General features: G+C 43.4%; 1 protein-coding gene across 3 annotated transcripts in view; it reads right to left on the reverse strand.

The window, feature by feature from the left end:
- Positions 1-996: 996 nt before the first annotated feature.
- The window catches only part of CCNB2 (cyclin B2), a 29,139-nt gene continuing 13,325 nt past the window's right edge, over positions 997-16,810 (reverse strand). The window contains exons 4-10 of one of the 3 annotated variants that reach the window (XM_045059244.1): positions 12,777-12,947; positions 12,515-12,673; positions 10,179-10,415; positions 9,735-9,875; positions 4,638-4,748; positions 2,852-2,975; positions 997-1,034 (exon numbers count right to left, since the gene is read on the reverse strand). In XM_045059244.1, coding sequence (XP_044915179.1) covers positions 1,012-1,034; positions 2,852-2,975; positions 4,638-4,748; positions 9,735-9,875; positions 10,179-10,415; positions 12,515-12,673; positions 12,777-12,947 — 966 coding nt within the window. In that variant the 3' untranslated portion in view covers positions 997-1,011. Of the gene's footprint in view, positions 1,035-1,719; positions 2,976-3,272; positions 3,553-4,637; positions 4,749-9,734; positions 9,876-10,178; positions 10,416-12,514; positions 12,674-12,776; positions 12,948-16,810 lie in introns of those variants that run through there. The other 2 variants (XM_019832341.3, XM_003987096.5) reach the window with 2 other exon arrangements.

Here is a 16,810-nt window from a genome sequence, read left to right on the forward strand (position 1 = left end):
AGTTTCATCTTTGAGAGACAGAGAGAAACAGAGCATGAGCAGGGGAGGGTCAGAGAGAGAGGGAGACACAGAATCAGAAGCACGCTCCAGGCTCCGAGCTATCAGCACAGAGCCTGACACGGAGCTCGAATTCACGAACCGTGAGATCGTGACATGAGCTGAAGTCGGATGCGCAACCGACTGAGCCACCCAGGCACCCCAACAGTTTCCTTTTTAAAGAACATTCCTTGTGGGGTGCCTGGGTGACTCCATCGGTTAAGCGTCTGACTTCAGCTCAAGTCACAATCTCACGGTTCGTGAGTTCGAGCCCTGCATCAGGCTCTGGGCTGACAGCTCAGAGCCTCGAGTCTGCTTTGGATTCTGTGTGTGTGTGTGTCTCTCTCTGCCCCTCCCCTGCTTGCACACTCTCTCTCTCTCAAAAATAAGTAAACATCAAAATAAAGAAAGAACATTCCTTCCAAAGTGCACATACCATGTCCACTCAGGTTCCAGCAGCTGGAACTTAGTCATGTGGCCTCAACCGCCAGGGAAGCTGGGAGAGTCTTGCTGGGGGCAGTTAGTTTCGGTGTGGAGAGCAGCTTATCCCAGACACCAGGGAGAGATCTTCCTCCTCCTTCAGGCATGGCTCCTTCCAGGCAGAGATGTCCACAAGAACAAGTACGAGACAACATGGCTATGCATCCATGTAACTGACGATCACTGACTTGCCACAGAGCAGGGCTTACACATAATCCAAATCTTTTCTCTTCCGGACTCCCTCTGAACTCCGCAGACCTCCTGAGTGAAGCTGGGCAGACTAAAGGCTGGCCCTGCCTCTACTTGCTACTTTTACAGTGGCTTCATTTCCAGGTGGGATCAGAGTCCAGTTTCGGGAGTACGGTGTGTACAGGATGCATCTTTGGTGGAGAACCTGATGATGTTCCTGGCACCTTTCACTTTTATGGTCAAAGAGTGGGAGCCATTCTGCAACATCACTCCGTTTCCTGCCTTGTTTTGTGTCGTTCCAGAGGCCTAGCTGGTCTTCACAGTTGCTCCTGAATTTAGGAACTTATTTTTACTCTTACCAACTACTTGATGCCTTTCCTGCCTACAGTACTGCACCCGCCCCCTCTAACCAGCATGAACTACTCTAAAACCACTTAGCAAATGAGAAGGATCAGTGCAGTTCACTACCTTGCCCAAGGTCATGCAGCTCTGAAGTAGAGGAACCCATCAATTGACCCCTGATCTGACCCCAATGCCCATGCTTTTCATCTTTGTCTTCAATCAAGCAAATAACAAAGAGCTTGATAGTCTAATTGTCAACCTTTCAACTTCCAATATCTTTTTCTCAAAAATCAAAAACCAAAATTAAAAAAAAAGAAAAACTCACAAACAGGACTCGACAGCTATAAATTTGTAAACTCTCTCTCTCTCAGAGACAGCAGGCACACGAGCTGGGGAGAGGTAGAGAGAGAGGGGAGAGAATCCCAGGCAGAAACCATGCTGTCAGCACAGAACCTGACATGGGGCTCAATTCCACAAACAATGAGATCATAACCTGAGCCGAAATCAAGAGTCAGATGCTTCCGAGTGAACCACCGAAATGCCCCTGTAAATTGCTTTGACAGGCAAGAGCTGTGCCTAACCTATCTTTGAATGCCCAATGTCCATCTCATTCCAAGACCACCACCTCCTTATAATAATAGCCACTAACATTCAAGCACATCCAGACACTGCTAAGGGCTTGGCATACTTTACTTTGCACTACAACACTATGAGGTAGATGCTCTTACCCCCATGTTACAGACACAAAAACAAGGCACAGAGATCATAGTTGCTAAGTAGACTCAGACCCATGCGATGCAGCTTCAGCATCTGTGCTCTTCAAATACTATGGTTCCGTCACCTCATTTTCTAGTTGCAATGCTTTTATATTATGATTTGTACTTTTACAGTAGTAATTTCTTATTTCATAAGTATAACACTTTAGTTTTGGATGCCTGCTATGGCACATAGGAAGGATCTTAAAGGTCTTTTTTTATGACATCCTGTAAATAGGAATTTCCTGAGTCGGGGTATTTAATATTTAACTAAGCAAAATATGTAATAAAGAAGCTATAAAATGTCTCAGAATAGTCTACAAAACCCATCTCTTCTTGACGAGAAGCTGGAGCTCAAGCATCCCCGGGAAGCGAAAGCTTCCTCGCAGGGTCTCACTTCATTACTATTCACATGTGTGACCCAAGTCAGCCTAAGGCTGCCATGGGAACGAGCCTCACTCAAAGAGAGATACTTCTAAAGCTTTACACTAGGACTTTAACACAGAAGACTCCCATTCCTCCAAGTGCTCACGCACATAAAGACTTACTTAGGCGGCCCGGCCTGCCTAGGGAGAGGGGTGGGAAGTGAGCACTAGCCGGAGCCAGCCAGGCTCGCCTCCCAGGGCAGCCAGAAGCCACAGCTGAGTCTCAGAACCAGCACCTGCACATCTCACTGTCACGCAGAAGGCAGCATTTACCACACTCTGGACTGGGGAACGGCGGAGTTAAGAGTTTACTGCAAAGCTTCTCCGAGCCTTTATGAATCGTAATGTGTTTGCAATGTTTCCCGAATGTATTTGACTAGCTCCTTTTTCTCAAAAAGCAATTAACATGTGCTGAGCTAATAGTTTGGGAAGTTGTTGCTGTAAGACACTCATTTATTTTATGTGCTTTGGTTTTGTTTTTAGTGGTTGGAGACTGCGAATGCATTCACACTTAGAGAATAATGCTAAATGTGATCAACTGCCCGCCAAAAAAAAACAACAAATAGTAACCCATGAAATAGGAAAATGCATTCCAAGTTTCAACATTAACAAGGTGTCACAGACCCGTTTTTGTTTTCCAGTGGTGGCCCCTTAGGACTGACATTCCTGGTCCCCACCATGCCTTTGAAGGAGAGGCATACTGTGAGGGCTGCTTCTGGTAGCCCTCAGCCCAGTGGGCCAGGAGTTCCTGTATAGGAATGAGAAAATAGTTGAGTACATTCTGAAAAGGAATGGTCATAGTTATCCTCCCGTTTTCAAATTTCATCATGAATCTTTTTATATCTCAGAAGTTTAAGAATGGGTTAGCATTCACTGAAGCCAAGTTCTAGTTTTTTCCATTTGAGAAAGTGGCAGGAAGATCTTTCCCAAAGCCATAAAGGCAATAATTTACATGCTTCTCATAAGAACTCAAAAAGAAATTAGTCAACCCAAGCTTCCACTGACTTCTTTCCACTATAGAATACACAAATAAATACACATAGGATACCTGAAGAAAAATTAATAGCTTTATTTTTCCTCAATATACATTTAGAAAATAGGTCTAAGAAAAGGTTTCATGAAATAGACCAGACAACTATGTACAAAGTGAAGAGTTCCAAATCAGCAAGTCAAAGCACACAAATGAAGCACTCTTCCCCGAGGGCCATGGCAGCCTAGGACCGTCCCATCAGAGGGGACGCAAGCTCTTGGATGGCTTTTGAGTTCAGCTGAGGAATCGTGCTGATCTTCAGGAGTTTGCTGCTTGCATACTTATTCTTGATGGCCTGCAGAAGTCATCTGTGATTAAGCACGCATCAGGACCCCCTACCTTATACCATGTTCCTAGTCTAATTCACAAGTATTTAAGGGCCAGACCCACAATCTCCAACTAGTGTGATGATGCTGAATCACTGAAACCAGCTAGAGCTCTGAGGTCATAATGTGTTGCATCCGACAATTTCCTTCCATACCTAGCAATGGATAAAGCCCAGCTGGTAGCACAGGTGATGGAGGAATAAATGGTGTCAAGGTCCAAGGAGTAGGCTCTCTCTCCTATGTTGCCAGAGGGTTGGGAGGTAGGAGCTGTGTTTATCATACCTAAGCACCATCACGACAGAACAGGTCTGCCAGGACCGGCAGCAAAAACTGGCAATAAAAGCAAGTGGCAACCAGTGCTTAGCGGGTGCCAGACAACAATACCCTAAGGACTGAAAACATGTCACACTTCCATGGTGTGCTAAATCATACAGAAACTACATGCAAGGAAACTACATGCTTGGCACAAATGCCTTGCTCTTTGTCACCACACCTGTGGTGATACTCGGCATCACACAAGCACAGGACAGTACCCAATCTCCTCTGACTCCTCCTCTCAGGTGGGCCCCACAGAGACAGATACCAGACCCCGAGGAGGCTTTCTGAATGGGCTTCCTGCCCCTCCCTCTTCACCATGATTTGGTCACTGTGCCAAAAGATCCTGGTCAAAGGCCCTGAGTGATACCACCCCAAAACCCGAGTCTTCACGGAGCCCTTGCTGTCCCAGATGACATGGGGAGCGCCTTCCCTGATGCTGAGTGCCCTGCCCAGGATGCTGGGACAAGGTGGGGAGACACACTGAATGGCCATCTGGCTGACTACCTGGGGCCTGGACCTGGTTAGCCTAGCTACTTGGTTTTGAAGAAAGTCTGCTTTTCAGATACGTCAGTATGTTCCATCCCCTGCTGGACTAGAAAAGAGTTCGTGCTAAAATAGACTCTCACATATGCCAATATTACGTTTACATGAAAACGCAAACGCACATACGTACACATACTCTCATTCACAAAACCCATAATCTAATGCTTTCCACGGTTGAGGGAGGAGTACTTACGATGAATTTCGTTAAGTTTTCGTTAACTTTCACGACATTTTTGGCCATGTGCTGCATGACTTCCAATACTTCATTCTCTGTGTATCCAGTGTAATACTGCTGTTTTAAGTTCTGGAACACAATGAAGAGAGAAGGTGCAAGATAAAGCCTCCGCTTCTTTAGAAGAGCACATCTTATACATGCTAACATCACTTATCACTTGCATAAAAGCTATACAATGATATTCTTACTTTTGTAAAATTCAGTAACAGCCCTAAACACTACCATTGTACCAGCAAAGCAGCCAGTAAATGCAAGATGACTCTGGCTCTGAGCAAGACTAAATTAAGACTCTGTGCAACTTCAGCTAAATCAAGCGACAAAGTTCCCATAATTATTATTTTTTTTAAAAAGGTTGCAGGGGTATGTAGGGTACTCCAAGTAACAAAGCTTTCATGCTTCTATCACCACACCGGGGTGGGGGTGGGGGGATGGAAAGTGGGGCAGAGTAAAAATAAAACCCAACAAAGGAAAGCCCCTTTCAGAGTAATGGCAGAGACCTGGGACAAGCACATCTCACACATACCACCACCACCACCGCCCCCCCCCCCCGGTCCCAATCAAAGCCCTACTGGACAGTGGCTGGTGGGGAGCTGGACAGAGCTGATACCCATATTGTTAGGGAAAGAGGTTCATTATTAAGAATAAATTAGGCCGTGGGCAGCAATCTAGTCTACAAAATCCAGAAGAACTAAAGACTGCCCAGGATTCTCTCGTTGGGCACTGTGTAGTTAAGCACTGGAGAACAGAGAGCAGAGAAGCCTCTAGGGGTAGAGGCTTTGTGACCTAGCCTCCTGGAGAACAAAGGTCAACCAAAAGGACAGTTGTTGATTGACAGTAAGATCTATCATGTGTGAAGATAGGTAACCTAACTTTATTTCAGTTCTGTGATAAAATTCTAAAAGCCAAAGTACATCTGTCTCATATGCACAATCTAATTGGGAAGATAAATCATAATTTAATCTTTTTCTTTCTTACTTTTTAAGAGAGAGAGAGAGGGAGTGCACGTGAGCAGGGGAGAGGGGCAGAGAGAGAGAATCTTAAGCAGGCTCCACTCTCAGCGTAGAACATGACACAGGGCTCAATCCCACAATCCTGGAATCATGACCTGAGCTGAAATCAAGAGTCAGATGCTCAACTAACTGGGCCATCCAGGTGCCCCAATCACAATTTAATCTTATTCCTAACGTATTTTTTTTTTTAATTAATTTAAGGTAGGCTCCTTGCCCAATGTGGGCTTGAACCCACAACTCTGAGATCAAGAGTCTCATGCTGTACCCACTGAGGCTGCCATGTGCCCCAATCCTAAAATAATTTAAAGAAAAAAAGAACAAAGCAAGATTAATTCTGAAATAACACACAACCACCGGCATTTTCAAGTCAATTCCCAGAAAACGAGGAGACCTAGAGCTAGTAGGTTCAGACCCCAAAGAAGACATGTCCCAGAGGAAAGTAATTTAGCTAAAATGAGCCACTGGTACCAGGACCCTGTATCATCCATGTACCAGCAGCCTTGTTGCCTCAAGTTTTTTATTTCAAAAAATTTCAAATTATTTCAGAAAAAATGAGATAATATAATGAACATCTGTACATCTTTTGTGCAGATTCACCTATTAACATTTTGCCACTTTCTCGTTTTCTCTCTCATGGTGTCTGCAGCTAACTCAGTTGCAAATGGTTTAGCAAGAATTGTGTATGTATGTATTCACACACAATTTTTGAACTATTTGACAATGAGTTGCAGACACCATTACACATCACTTCTAAATGCTTCAGAAACATCCCCTAAATAGTATTTTCCTATCTAGACACAAAGCTTTTCACATAAAAAAATCAACATTTCCATAGTATCATCTAGAATACAGTCTATATTCAAATTTCTCCAACTGTTCCAAAAATATCTTTCATAGATTTGTCTTTTTAGATCCAGGTCCAATTAAGGTACATGCAGTATATCTGATCTTTGGGGGGTTTTTTACTTAAAACAACTCCTATTTTCTTGGCTTTAAATGACAACTTGAAGGCCCTAGGCCAGTTACTTTTAGAACATCCCACATTTAAATCTGGTTTCCTGATGACTGGATTCGTGTCAAACATCTGGGGCATGAATTTCATGGAGATGATAATGCATTACTTCTAATAATGCACCAGAACATAGGTCAAGTCAGGCGCTCCTACCACTGGTGATGCCAAGCTTGATCACCAGGTTAAGGTGGTAATTTGCAGACCCCCTATCATAAAGGTACAGTTTTTCTTCAGCATTATTACATACCTATGAGGTGATATTTTGAGACCATGTGACTCGTCCTCCAAAATTACCTCACCTAATGATATGAGCATCAGTTGATCCTCACTTGAATCAGTTTTTACATTAGGGGTTAAAATTTTATTTATTTGGGGCGCCTGGGTGGCGCAGTCGGTTAAGCGTCCGACTTCAGCCAGGTCACGATCTTGCGGTCTGTGAGTTCGAGCCCCGCGTCAGGCTCTGGGCTGATGGCTCAGAGCCTGAAGCCTGTTTCCGATTCTGTGTCTCCCTCTCTCTCTGCCCCTCCCCTGTTCATGCTCTGTCTCTCTCTGTCCCAAAAATAAATAAACGTTGAAAAAAAAAAATTTAGAAAAATAAATAAATAAAAAAAATAAAATTTTATTTATTTATTTTAATATGTATTTTGAGAGAGTGTGTGTGTGTGTGTGTGCACGAGCAGGCAAGGGGGGAGAGAGAGATTCCTAAGCAGGCTCCGTGCTGTCAGTGCAGAGCCCGATACAGGGGCTCATCTCAAGAACTGTGGGATCACAACCTGAGCCAAAACCAAGGGTCAGAGGTTTCATCAACTGAGCCACCCAGGCACCCCTAAAATTTGATTTCTAACTCTACCATTCTTTCTGCTTTAATTAGCTGGTATCCTGATTAAAAAAATAAATAAATAAAATAATAATAATAATAATAATAATAATAATAATAATAATAAAGAGCCCCTCTTCCATTCTTTCTTTTGTATCATTATAAATGCATGGATTTTTAAAAATGTGTTACAATCAGGGCGCCTGGTGGCTCAGTTGGTTAAGTGTCTGACTTCAGCTCAGGTCATATCACAGTTTATGAGTTTGAGCCCTGTTATTAGGCTCTCTGTTGTCAGCACAGAGCCTGCCTCATCCTCCATCTCTCTCTCTCAACAAATAAACATTTTTTAAAAATGCGTTACAATCTATTACTGTCACTATTTTTTTTTTTTTTTTACATTTATTCATTTCTGAGAGAGAGAGAGAGACAGAGCACAAGCGGGGGAAGGGCAGAGAGAGAGAGGGAGACACAGAATCCAAAGCAGGCTCCAGGCTCTGAGCTGTCAGCACAGAGCCCGACGCGGGCCTCGAACTCACAAACTGCAATATCATGACCTGAACCGAAGTCAGATGCTTAACTGACTGAGCCACCCAGGCGCCCCTGTCACTATTCTTTACAATGCTCAGACTTAGTAAGAGCCCTTTCAAACCAGTTCCTATGTCCTTTTCACGTGACCCCCACTGATCCTTGAGAATTTGCTTGGTGTCTATTACAAACTGATCTAGGCTCACCTTATACTTCTTCTCCCCCAACCCTGAGAGCAGCTATCTCTCAAAGGTGGCCTAGTTCCTAGTGGGTAATGGTACTTAGTATCCATTATGTGGGCACTAGGTATGATCATTGCTACTGGGTTATCACTGTTTCCGGGCCCTCTCATGATTAATTTACCGATATTTCCAAAATAGATTTAACGTCATAGGGGTTTTCCTTTGTTTTTAATTGTTAATATTATCCCTCTTCTTATTGTGAAAATTTTAGTCCTTAATAACATTGAATGTTTGTTTTACCCTAATATTCCTAAATAGTTTCACCATTATAATAACAGATTACTATTAACAATACATCTCCCAAGTAAACTTTAAGTATGTTACCTCTTTTGGTTCTTTGTTTTATCTAACCAGATAAAGTAATTCTTCCCTCAGTGTTCTATTACCAGTTTGATATATGGTGACATTGTTGTTTCTGTGTAATTCCAGTTAGGGTTTGCATAAACACTCATATTGTTCAGAAGTCAAAAAAGTTACATTATATTGTATACGGCTGATAAAAAATTACAACCACAAGTCTTGCTCCCATCCCCAGCCTTCTACCCTGTTCCCACCCAACCCCACAGGTATCATTTCCATTAGTTTCTGGTCTATTCTTCCTGTATTTTTTTTTTTTTTTTAATTAGGAAATACCTAAGCACACATACGTACTCTCTCTCTCTTATTCCCCTTCTTTCTTACATCAAATGTGTGGAGGGACAGCCCTGCCATGGTGTCCTGGCAAGCTTGCAGGCAGCCACATAGGGCCAGGCAAAGGCCTGAAGCCCAGCTGATGTGTCTTGGCAGAATGCTTGGTGATCCTCCTGGAATGTGAGGGGAGGGAGGCTGGGAAGAGCGGCTCCCACCCTCCTCCATATCTCCCCTAAGAGGCTATCTTGAGACCGTTTCTTAACACCTGGGCTCTGAGGAGGCTTTTGTTCTGCTGTTCTTGGGGCACAACTACAGATGATAAAACTGCTTAGTACCAGTCTAGAGTTGGCTCCTTCACAAAAGGGTATCCCACGACTCCCACTGCAGTCACCTGGCCCCTTTCGTTTTGGTTCTTGTCCCTTTTGGTGCGTGAGATAAGGACCACAATTGCTGGCAGGTTTGACTACTTGTATAAACCTAAAAGTGGCTCCTTTTTACCTTTACTGGCTCAATCAGTTGGGCCTTGGCCCTGCTTTTGTCTTAGATGCTTGACGCCTTGCTGGTTTCATTTAACCAAAGATCCCAGAAACCTTAGCATACCAGTTGTAGGCAGCCATGCACAGCCTTCACAACTGTATAGTTAGCACCTGGGTGCCATGGTGTGCTTACCTAGTCTACGTCTGAAGCATTCCAAGCAGCTTTCTTTTAGGCTTCTGGATTTTAACAATTGCTTTAACAACACTGTGGTGAAAACGGTAAGACCTTTCATATCCAGAGGGTCTAAAATATAACCTAATTTCTTCTTAACGCAACACTCACCCATTTTCCTTGGCCTATAACTTTCTGGGACAGGCAGGATGCAGCCGCTGCCACCTTCGAAGGGTGATAATGCACCATGTCATAGTCAATGAGAGTCAGCTCCATCAGGTATTTGGCTAAAGTATGCTGTTCCACATCGACCTAGGATTGAATAGCCCAGAGAGGAAGAAGCACAGCTATTATCACTGTCTTGCAAAATCACAGGTGAAGGCCTAGGAGCTGAAATCCGCTCAATTCACTCGTCCTTCCCAGCAAGTGCCCTATTCCACAGTATATCAAAAACACAGAGCATGAGGTCTTTTAAGAATTGAGGAGATAAAACATTAGGACTTAATGAGAACATGTTTTCTATAAATTTTTAAGTTTTCCTTTAATTGGATCAATGTTTCTAGCATAAGACAACAGGGGGAAAATAAAGTCTCATATGGAATCGGAGGCACTTACCTCCCCAGCTTTTGAGGCCCGCCTTAAGAAGTGCAGTGGCAAAGGTCGACCCAACTCAAATTTCAGTTCTTTCAAAATCAATGTTTCCATTTCTCGGATTTGGGAGCTTGTATAAGCATTGTCTGTGATGTAAACAAAGTCTTCGATATTTGGAGAAAACATCTCTTCATATTTGGAAGCCAAGAGCAGAGCCGTAATCCCAACCAGTTGAAGCTTCTTACGGGAAACCGGTTGAACCTAATTGAAGAAGAAGGTGTCAAAAGTCATGTCCAACCAGAGGACTGGGGCACTGGGGGGAAGAAAGTGAGAGCGAATCACGTCCTGCAGAAGTACACATCGTCTCTCCTCATCCCCCTCTTACGAGCACAGGTAACCTGTGTGTTAATTGCAGGTACCATCAGGGGCTCCTGGCTGGCTCACTAGGTGGAGCATGTGACTCTTGATTTCAGGGTTGTGGGTTCAAGCCCCACAGTGGGTGTAGAGATTACTGAGTATTCACTCTGTGCTGAGCACAGTGTAAAGATTTCAGTAATCACCTCACTGAATCCTCGCAAAAATCCTAGGAAGTATATGTATTTTTCTCCACATACAAAGAGATGGGCTAAGAAGAGATTCAGACACTAGCCCAAGTTCACTCAACTTCTCAGTAGGGAAGAAATAAGCCTGAGAACCGAGCTCCTGGTCTGTGCTCCAGTCTCATCATCCTGGCTTGAACATCTGGGGGAAGTCCCAACACGGCACTCCACACAGTCTGCATCAAGATAAGGTCAAGCCAAAAAGCAGGGTTAAATAATGGATGCCTAGGGATGTGGAAGGGGCTATCTCAAACATTTCCTTAATCATTCATTACCAAAATAATTACCATTATTCAACCTGAGGTATCTTCAAAGATGCTTCAGAGTCAGGGGAAATCTCAGTCCAGGGTCTGAGTGTTTCCCTTCATTTTCTTTTTCTTTTAAAGTTTTTTTTGTTGTTGTTTTTTTTACATTTATTTATTTTTGAGACAGAGAGAGACAGAACATGAGCAGAGGAGGGGCAGAGAGAGACAGAGGGAGGACACAGAATCCAAAGCAGGCTCCAGGTTCTGAGCTATCAGCACAGAGCCTGACATGCAGCTCAAACTGAGGGAGCCACGAGATCATGACCTGAGCCGAAGTCGGACCCTCGACCGACTGAGCCACCCAGGCGTCCCTTCTTTTTCTTTTAAATTTTTTTTTTTCAACATTTATTTATTTTTGGGACAGAGAGAGACAGAGCATGAACAGGGGAGGGGCAGAGAGAGAGGGAGACACAGAATCGGAAACAGGCTCCAGGCTCTGAGCCATCAGCCCAGAGCCCGACGCGGGGCTCGAACTCACAGAGTGCGAGATCGTGACCTGGCTGAAGTCGGACGCTTAACCGACTGCGCCACCCAGGCGCCCCATCTTTTAAACTGGGATTTCGCTTTTCTTGCTTCAACTCTCATTTTTTAAAATCTACCTAAAATCTGACTACTTTCCTACCCCATGAGGAATGTATAATGCAAACCACTGAATCTATGGTTTCGTAGGATTTGGCGGTATCTCAGGGTCATCATTATAATAAACACAATTATTACTGTATTGCTGGGCAGAATTTGTACTTGAGTTATATCATAAATGTCAACTTTAAATACATAAATCCTTATCTGCAGTAGGGCTACTGCCTGATGGATAACACTAGTGCTTTCTATCTGGCATTTCCTCTAACTGGTTAGGGTTTTAGGACACCAGGTGATGTGTCCTATTTTGATGACCACTCCTGCCTCTCAGCTTAATTTCTTACATTCCTCTACTTTAGACCTCCATAACTCAGTATACTCCCCACACATACTCCCAATCCCCCTTTAAAAAATTCTGCCTCCTCTCCTTTCTACAGCGATTCATGCAACAGCTGGCTGGATACTGCAACATTCTCTAGCTAAATTCCTCATTTTGCAGATGAGGAAACTTAACAACAGAGAGCACCAAATTACAAAATCGATTAAGCAGACCCGGAAAACCAAGATGCAAAGGCACCACAGGCTTGGGCTGACCTTCAGACCTCCTGTTGGTATGTTTCCTCTGATGAATGACTGGCAATGCAGCGTCTCCCTCCCTGGGGCCCCCAGCATTTCTCCGCAGGCTGACCTGACACAAACGCCCAGCACTGGTCAGCATCACCAGAGGTCTGACCACTTGGCTACTTTCCCTTCTGGCACATGAAGTTCCTCGGTTTCTCACAAAGTGACTTTGGGTCTTTTCTTCAAGGTACCACCCTTTGGTATTGCACAATGCAATTCCAGTGCACACTGCTACAGTCCCTGAAGCCACACTCACCTGTAAAAATCGATCCATGATGGCGACGCACATGTACAGGGTCTCCTGCAGCAGCCTGAACTTGGAGTGGACTTGCACCAGCCAGTCCACCAGGATGGCGCGCATGCGTCCGTTTATCTCCCTTCCATCTAAGAAGCGTGGATTTATGGATTGCAGAACCTGGTGACGGAATGAAAAGTTTAAAAAGCTGACCTCATTTCCTTCCCAGCTGTGTGGTGAATTCCACATTGCTTGCACGACCAACACCCAGAGGCCCACTCACCTCAAGCTGCCTTAGATACTGGTAGATATCCTTAACGTAGTCGCTGCAGAGCTGAGGGTTCTCCCAGTCCTCATTATCAATATCCTCGATTTTGCAGAGCAAGGCATCAGAGAAAGCTTGGCAGAGGTTCTCTTCCTTCATGGAGATATCCTCCGCTGGGGGAGCAGGACCCTACATGGACAAATTAATGTGCAGTAGCCTTAATCATTAATCATAGCCAAATACATGCAGAGGCAACTGGTTTTAAAAGTACATTTGCATTTTTAAAATATGTGAAAGCCAAAACAAACAAATTTCAGAGTAAGAGGTGACTAACTCAAGATGTAGTAGATGAAGTTTTTAGGGATATACTCCTCTGTTTAAAGTTCTGTAATTTCACTCCAAGTGAAAACCTTAAGTCCTCACCATGGCCTGTGGGCCTGCATGATCTGGCTTTCTCCTCTTCCTCTGCTGACCGCCTCCTATTTCCCTGCCCTTGGTTTGCTTCACTGCAGCCTCCCTCACTGCAAGTGGGCTCCCTCTTCACAGAAGCTCTTGTCCCTGCACCCCTGTGGGTAAACTTTTAGTTTAAAAGTTACCTTCTCGGGGCGCCTGGGTGGCGCAGTCGGTTAAGCGTCCGACTTCAGTCAGGTCACGATCTCACGGTCCGTGAGTTCGAGCCCCGTGTCAGTCTCTGGGCTGATGGCTCAGAGCCTGGAGCCTGTTTCCGATTCTGTGTCTCCCTCTCTCTCTGCCCCTCCCCTGTTCATGCTCTGTCTCTCTCTGTCCCAAAAATAAATAAACGTTGAAAAAAAAATTTTTTTTAAATAAAATAAATAAAATAAAAGTTACCTTTTCAATTAGGTATATCCTGACCCCCCATTTTAAATCACTGTCTGCCACCTATCACCACCCCCACCACATTTCATTCCTCTTACTGTGTTTTTCCCCATAGAACCTGTAACCTTCTAACAGATTATGGAGTTTACTAATATACGATGTATATTATTTTCTGTCTATGTCTGCTAGAGTGTAAGCTCTATAAGCTTACATTTATTTAAACTGATTTTGGTCCCTAAGGTATCTCAAATACCTATATCATCCCTGACACATAGTAGGTGCTTACTAAATATTTATTCAATGAAAGAAACTTAGACACCTGGGTTAAGAGACTCTTAGAGCTGATAGTTCACCTCAGCTGTAGCCTCTTCTGCGAGTATAAAGATTTCCTCTTGTAAACTAATTTATTCTAAATTGAGAAACTGGCAACTAAAAAGCAGAAAAGCACATTCCAGCCTATGAATAAAATAGGAGGAGGAAGCAAAGACTGAGTAAGCACACACCCAGTATTTTCTTATGCTGACTGGGTGGCTATTAAAGTCACACAAATTAAAAATTTATAAAGTAAGTTAAAAACAAGCATTTGGTAATGAAGTATAAATAAACGATTACTTTTCAAAAGAATAAGAGGTACTTCTCAAAGTAAAACCTAACAGGACTGCTAGACTATAAAGACTGGGTATTAAAGAAATAAAATATAGAAAAAGAAGGATGTATAATAAACAAACCATTTTAATTTATATTAAAGCTCAGTGATTATAGTTTCCAGTCTTAGAGAAGGATAAAACAATAATAGCAGCAGCAGGAAAATATTGATAGCAGTTCAGATCACATCCTTTCCTCAAACACCAAAGTTCTCAAACTGAGGAAGGGTCAGCTGAGCAAGTTATGCAGGTATGCATGCCACTTATTCAAGAATTTAAGAACCTCAAGGGACTAGAATGAATAAGAGCTACCTGGGGTACCAGGGAAAAACCTAGATAAGGTTACCAGAGAAGATGACACCTCAAGGCAAATGAATAGGCAAAAGGTACGCAAGTACAAAGTCCCAGAGGAAGCCAAGAAATAAAGGCAAGTCTTGGGAAGTACACGCTGATTTGGAATGGTGGGAGGTAGTGCATGATGTGAGAGAAGATGGGCTGGAAAGGTGAGCAAGAACCTTGTTAAGGAGTTTAGATTTTACCCGAAGGGAAGTGAACCCACTGAAGGAACGGAGCAAGGGTGGCTAGAATCAGAGGCACCTCGCTGGCTCAGTTGGTGGAGCAACAGACTCTTGAAATTGGGGTTGGGGGTTCGAGCCCCCTGTTGGGTGTAGAGATTACTTAAAAATAAAATCTTAAAAAAAAAAAAAAAAGGTGTTGGGGTGTTTGGGTGACTTAGTCAGTTAAGCATCCAACTCTTGATTTTGGTCCAGGTCGTGATCACACAGTTGTGAGATCGAGCCCCACGTCAGGCCCTGTGTTGGGTATGGAGCCTACTTAGGATTCTCTCTCTCCTTCTCCCTCTGCCCCTGCCCTGCTCACACATGCAGGCACGCTCTATCAAAAAAAAAAAAAAAAAAAAAAAAAAGAGTAGCTAGAAACAGATGGGCATTTTTTTTTTTTTTAACGTTTATTTATTTTTGAGACAGAGAGACAGAGCATGAACGGGGAAGGGTCAGAAAGAGGGAGACACAGAATCTGAAACAGGCTCCGGACTCTGAGCTGTCAGCACAGAGCCCGACATGGGGCTGGAACTCACTGATCTCGAGATCATGACCTGAGCTGAAGTCAGTCGCCCAACCGACTGAGCCACCCAGGCGCCCCCAGATGGGCATTTTAATAAGCACACACAGCTTGGTTAAGTTCAAGGATATGTTTATGTTTCAAGGACAAGGTTCATCACTCTCTCTCAGGGAAGTGCAGTCAGTACTAGGAGGCTGGTTTAAGGAGGCAGAGATTAAAGTCATGCACTGTGTGTGCTGCCTTAGCAGCCTGAAATGTTTCCCTGTGTCTATTCAGAAGTACACCTGAGTTTAGCCATATCCCAAAGCCACCAGGATGGCTAATTGCTCTGGCCCTTAATTTAGAATTTCTTGAAAGCATTCCTTTTGGACTCCAACAAAATTTAATTATAAAATCCTGTGCAGACAGTAGCCTAAGCCCTAGGGGCCAACTATGTAATCCTACGTCCTAAAAAACTAAAAAGCTGGGGCGCCTGGGTGACTCAGTCAGTTGAGCCTCCAACTTCAGCTCAGGTCATGATCTTGCAGTTCATAGCTTTAAGCCCTGTGTCAGGCTCTGTACTGACAGCTGAGAGCCTGGATCCTGCTTCAGATTCTGTGTCTCCCTCTCTCTCTGCCTCTCCCCCACTCATTCTCTCTCTCTCTCTCTCAAAAAGAAAAAAAAAAAAAAAACATTAAAAAAAAGAACTAAAAAGCTAAGAAACTAGTTAACTCACCATCACAAACTTTTGTATGACAAAAGTAGTCTGAGAATAAAAATCTTCAAATTAGATTAATGAATGAATTCTGTCAGTTGTCAGAGACAACTGAAAAGTCATATCAAAAATAATAAAGATGTGAGATTTTGCTGAACTTGAGAAGCTCCTGTAGTAGATAGTCTGAGTAAAGGCCACTGAAATTCTACTACTACTGAGGTGGGTTTGTTGACAGAATGTATTACTATTAACATGCAAATGTGTAGGTGTTTGCATGAGTTTTGATAAAACAGACTTCCCTTATTTACTAAATTTATGATAAACAATGTCAATTAAGTACAAGAAAGGACTCCCAGAAAAACTGATGCTTCCGATTAGACAGCTGATGATTTGTAGCAGTAAGTGTGTACTTCTACACACAAAGGCACACACAATTGCAGAAAGGCAAAATCAAGTACTGGGAATAGCTTTAGGGAATACACTGAACTGGAGGGTAGGGATAGTAAGAATGAACTTTTTTTCAATGCTTATTTTATATTATTTATTTTTTGATAGAGTGTGAGCACACACATGAGCGGGGGAAGGGCAGAGAGAGTCCCAAACAGGATCTGCACTGCCGAGACAGAGCCCGACCTGAAGCTCCATCTCATGAGCCATGAAATCATGACCTGAGCTGAAATCAAGAGTTGGACACTTAACTGGCACCCCCAAAATGAGCTTTTATTGTATATACCTGATGTATTTCTGTAGTATTTTGCTGTTACAACTATGTTTCTTGTGTTATTAAAAATAAAAAG

This window comes from Felis catus, chromosome B3 (genome assembly GCF_018350175.1).
Source record: "Felis catus isolate Fca126 chromosome B3, F.catus_Fca126_mat1.0, whole genome shotgun sequence".
Lineage (NCBI taxonomy): Eukaryota > Metazoa > Chordata > Mammalia > Carnivora > Felidae > Felis > Felis catus.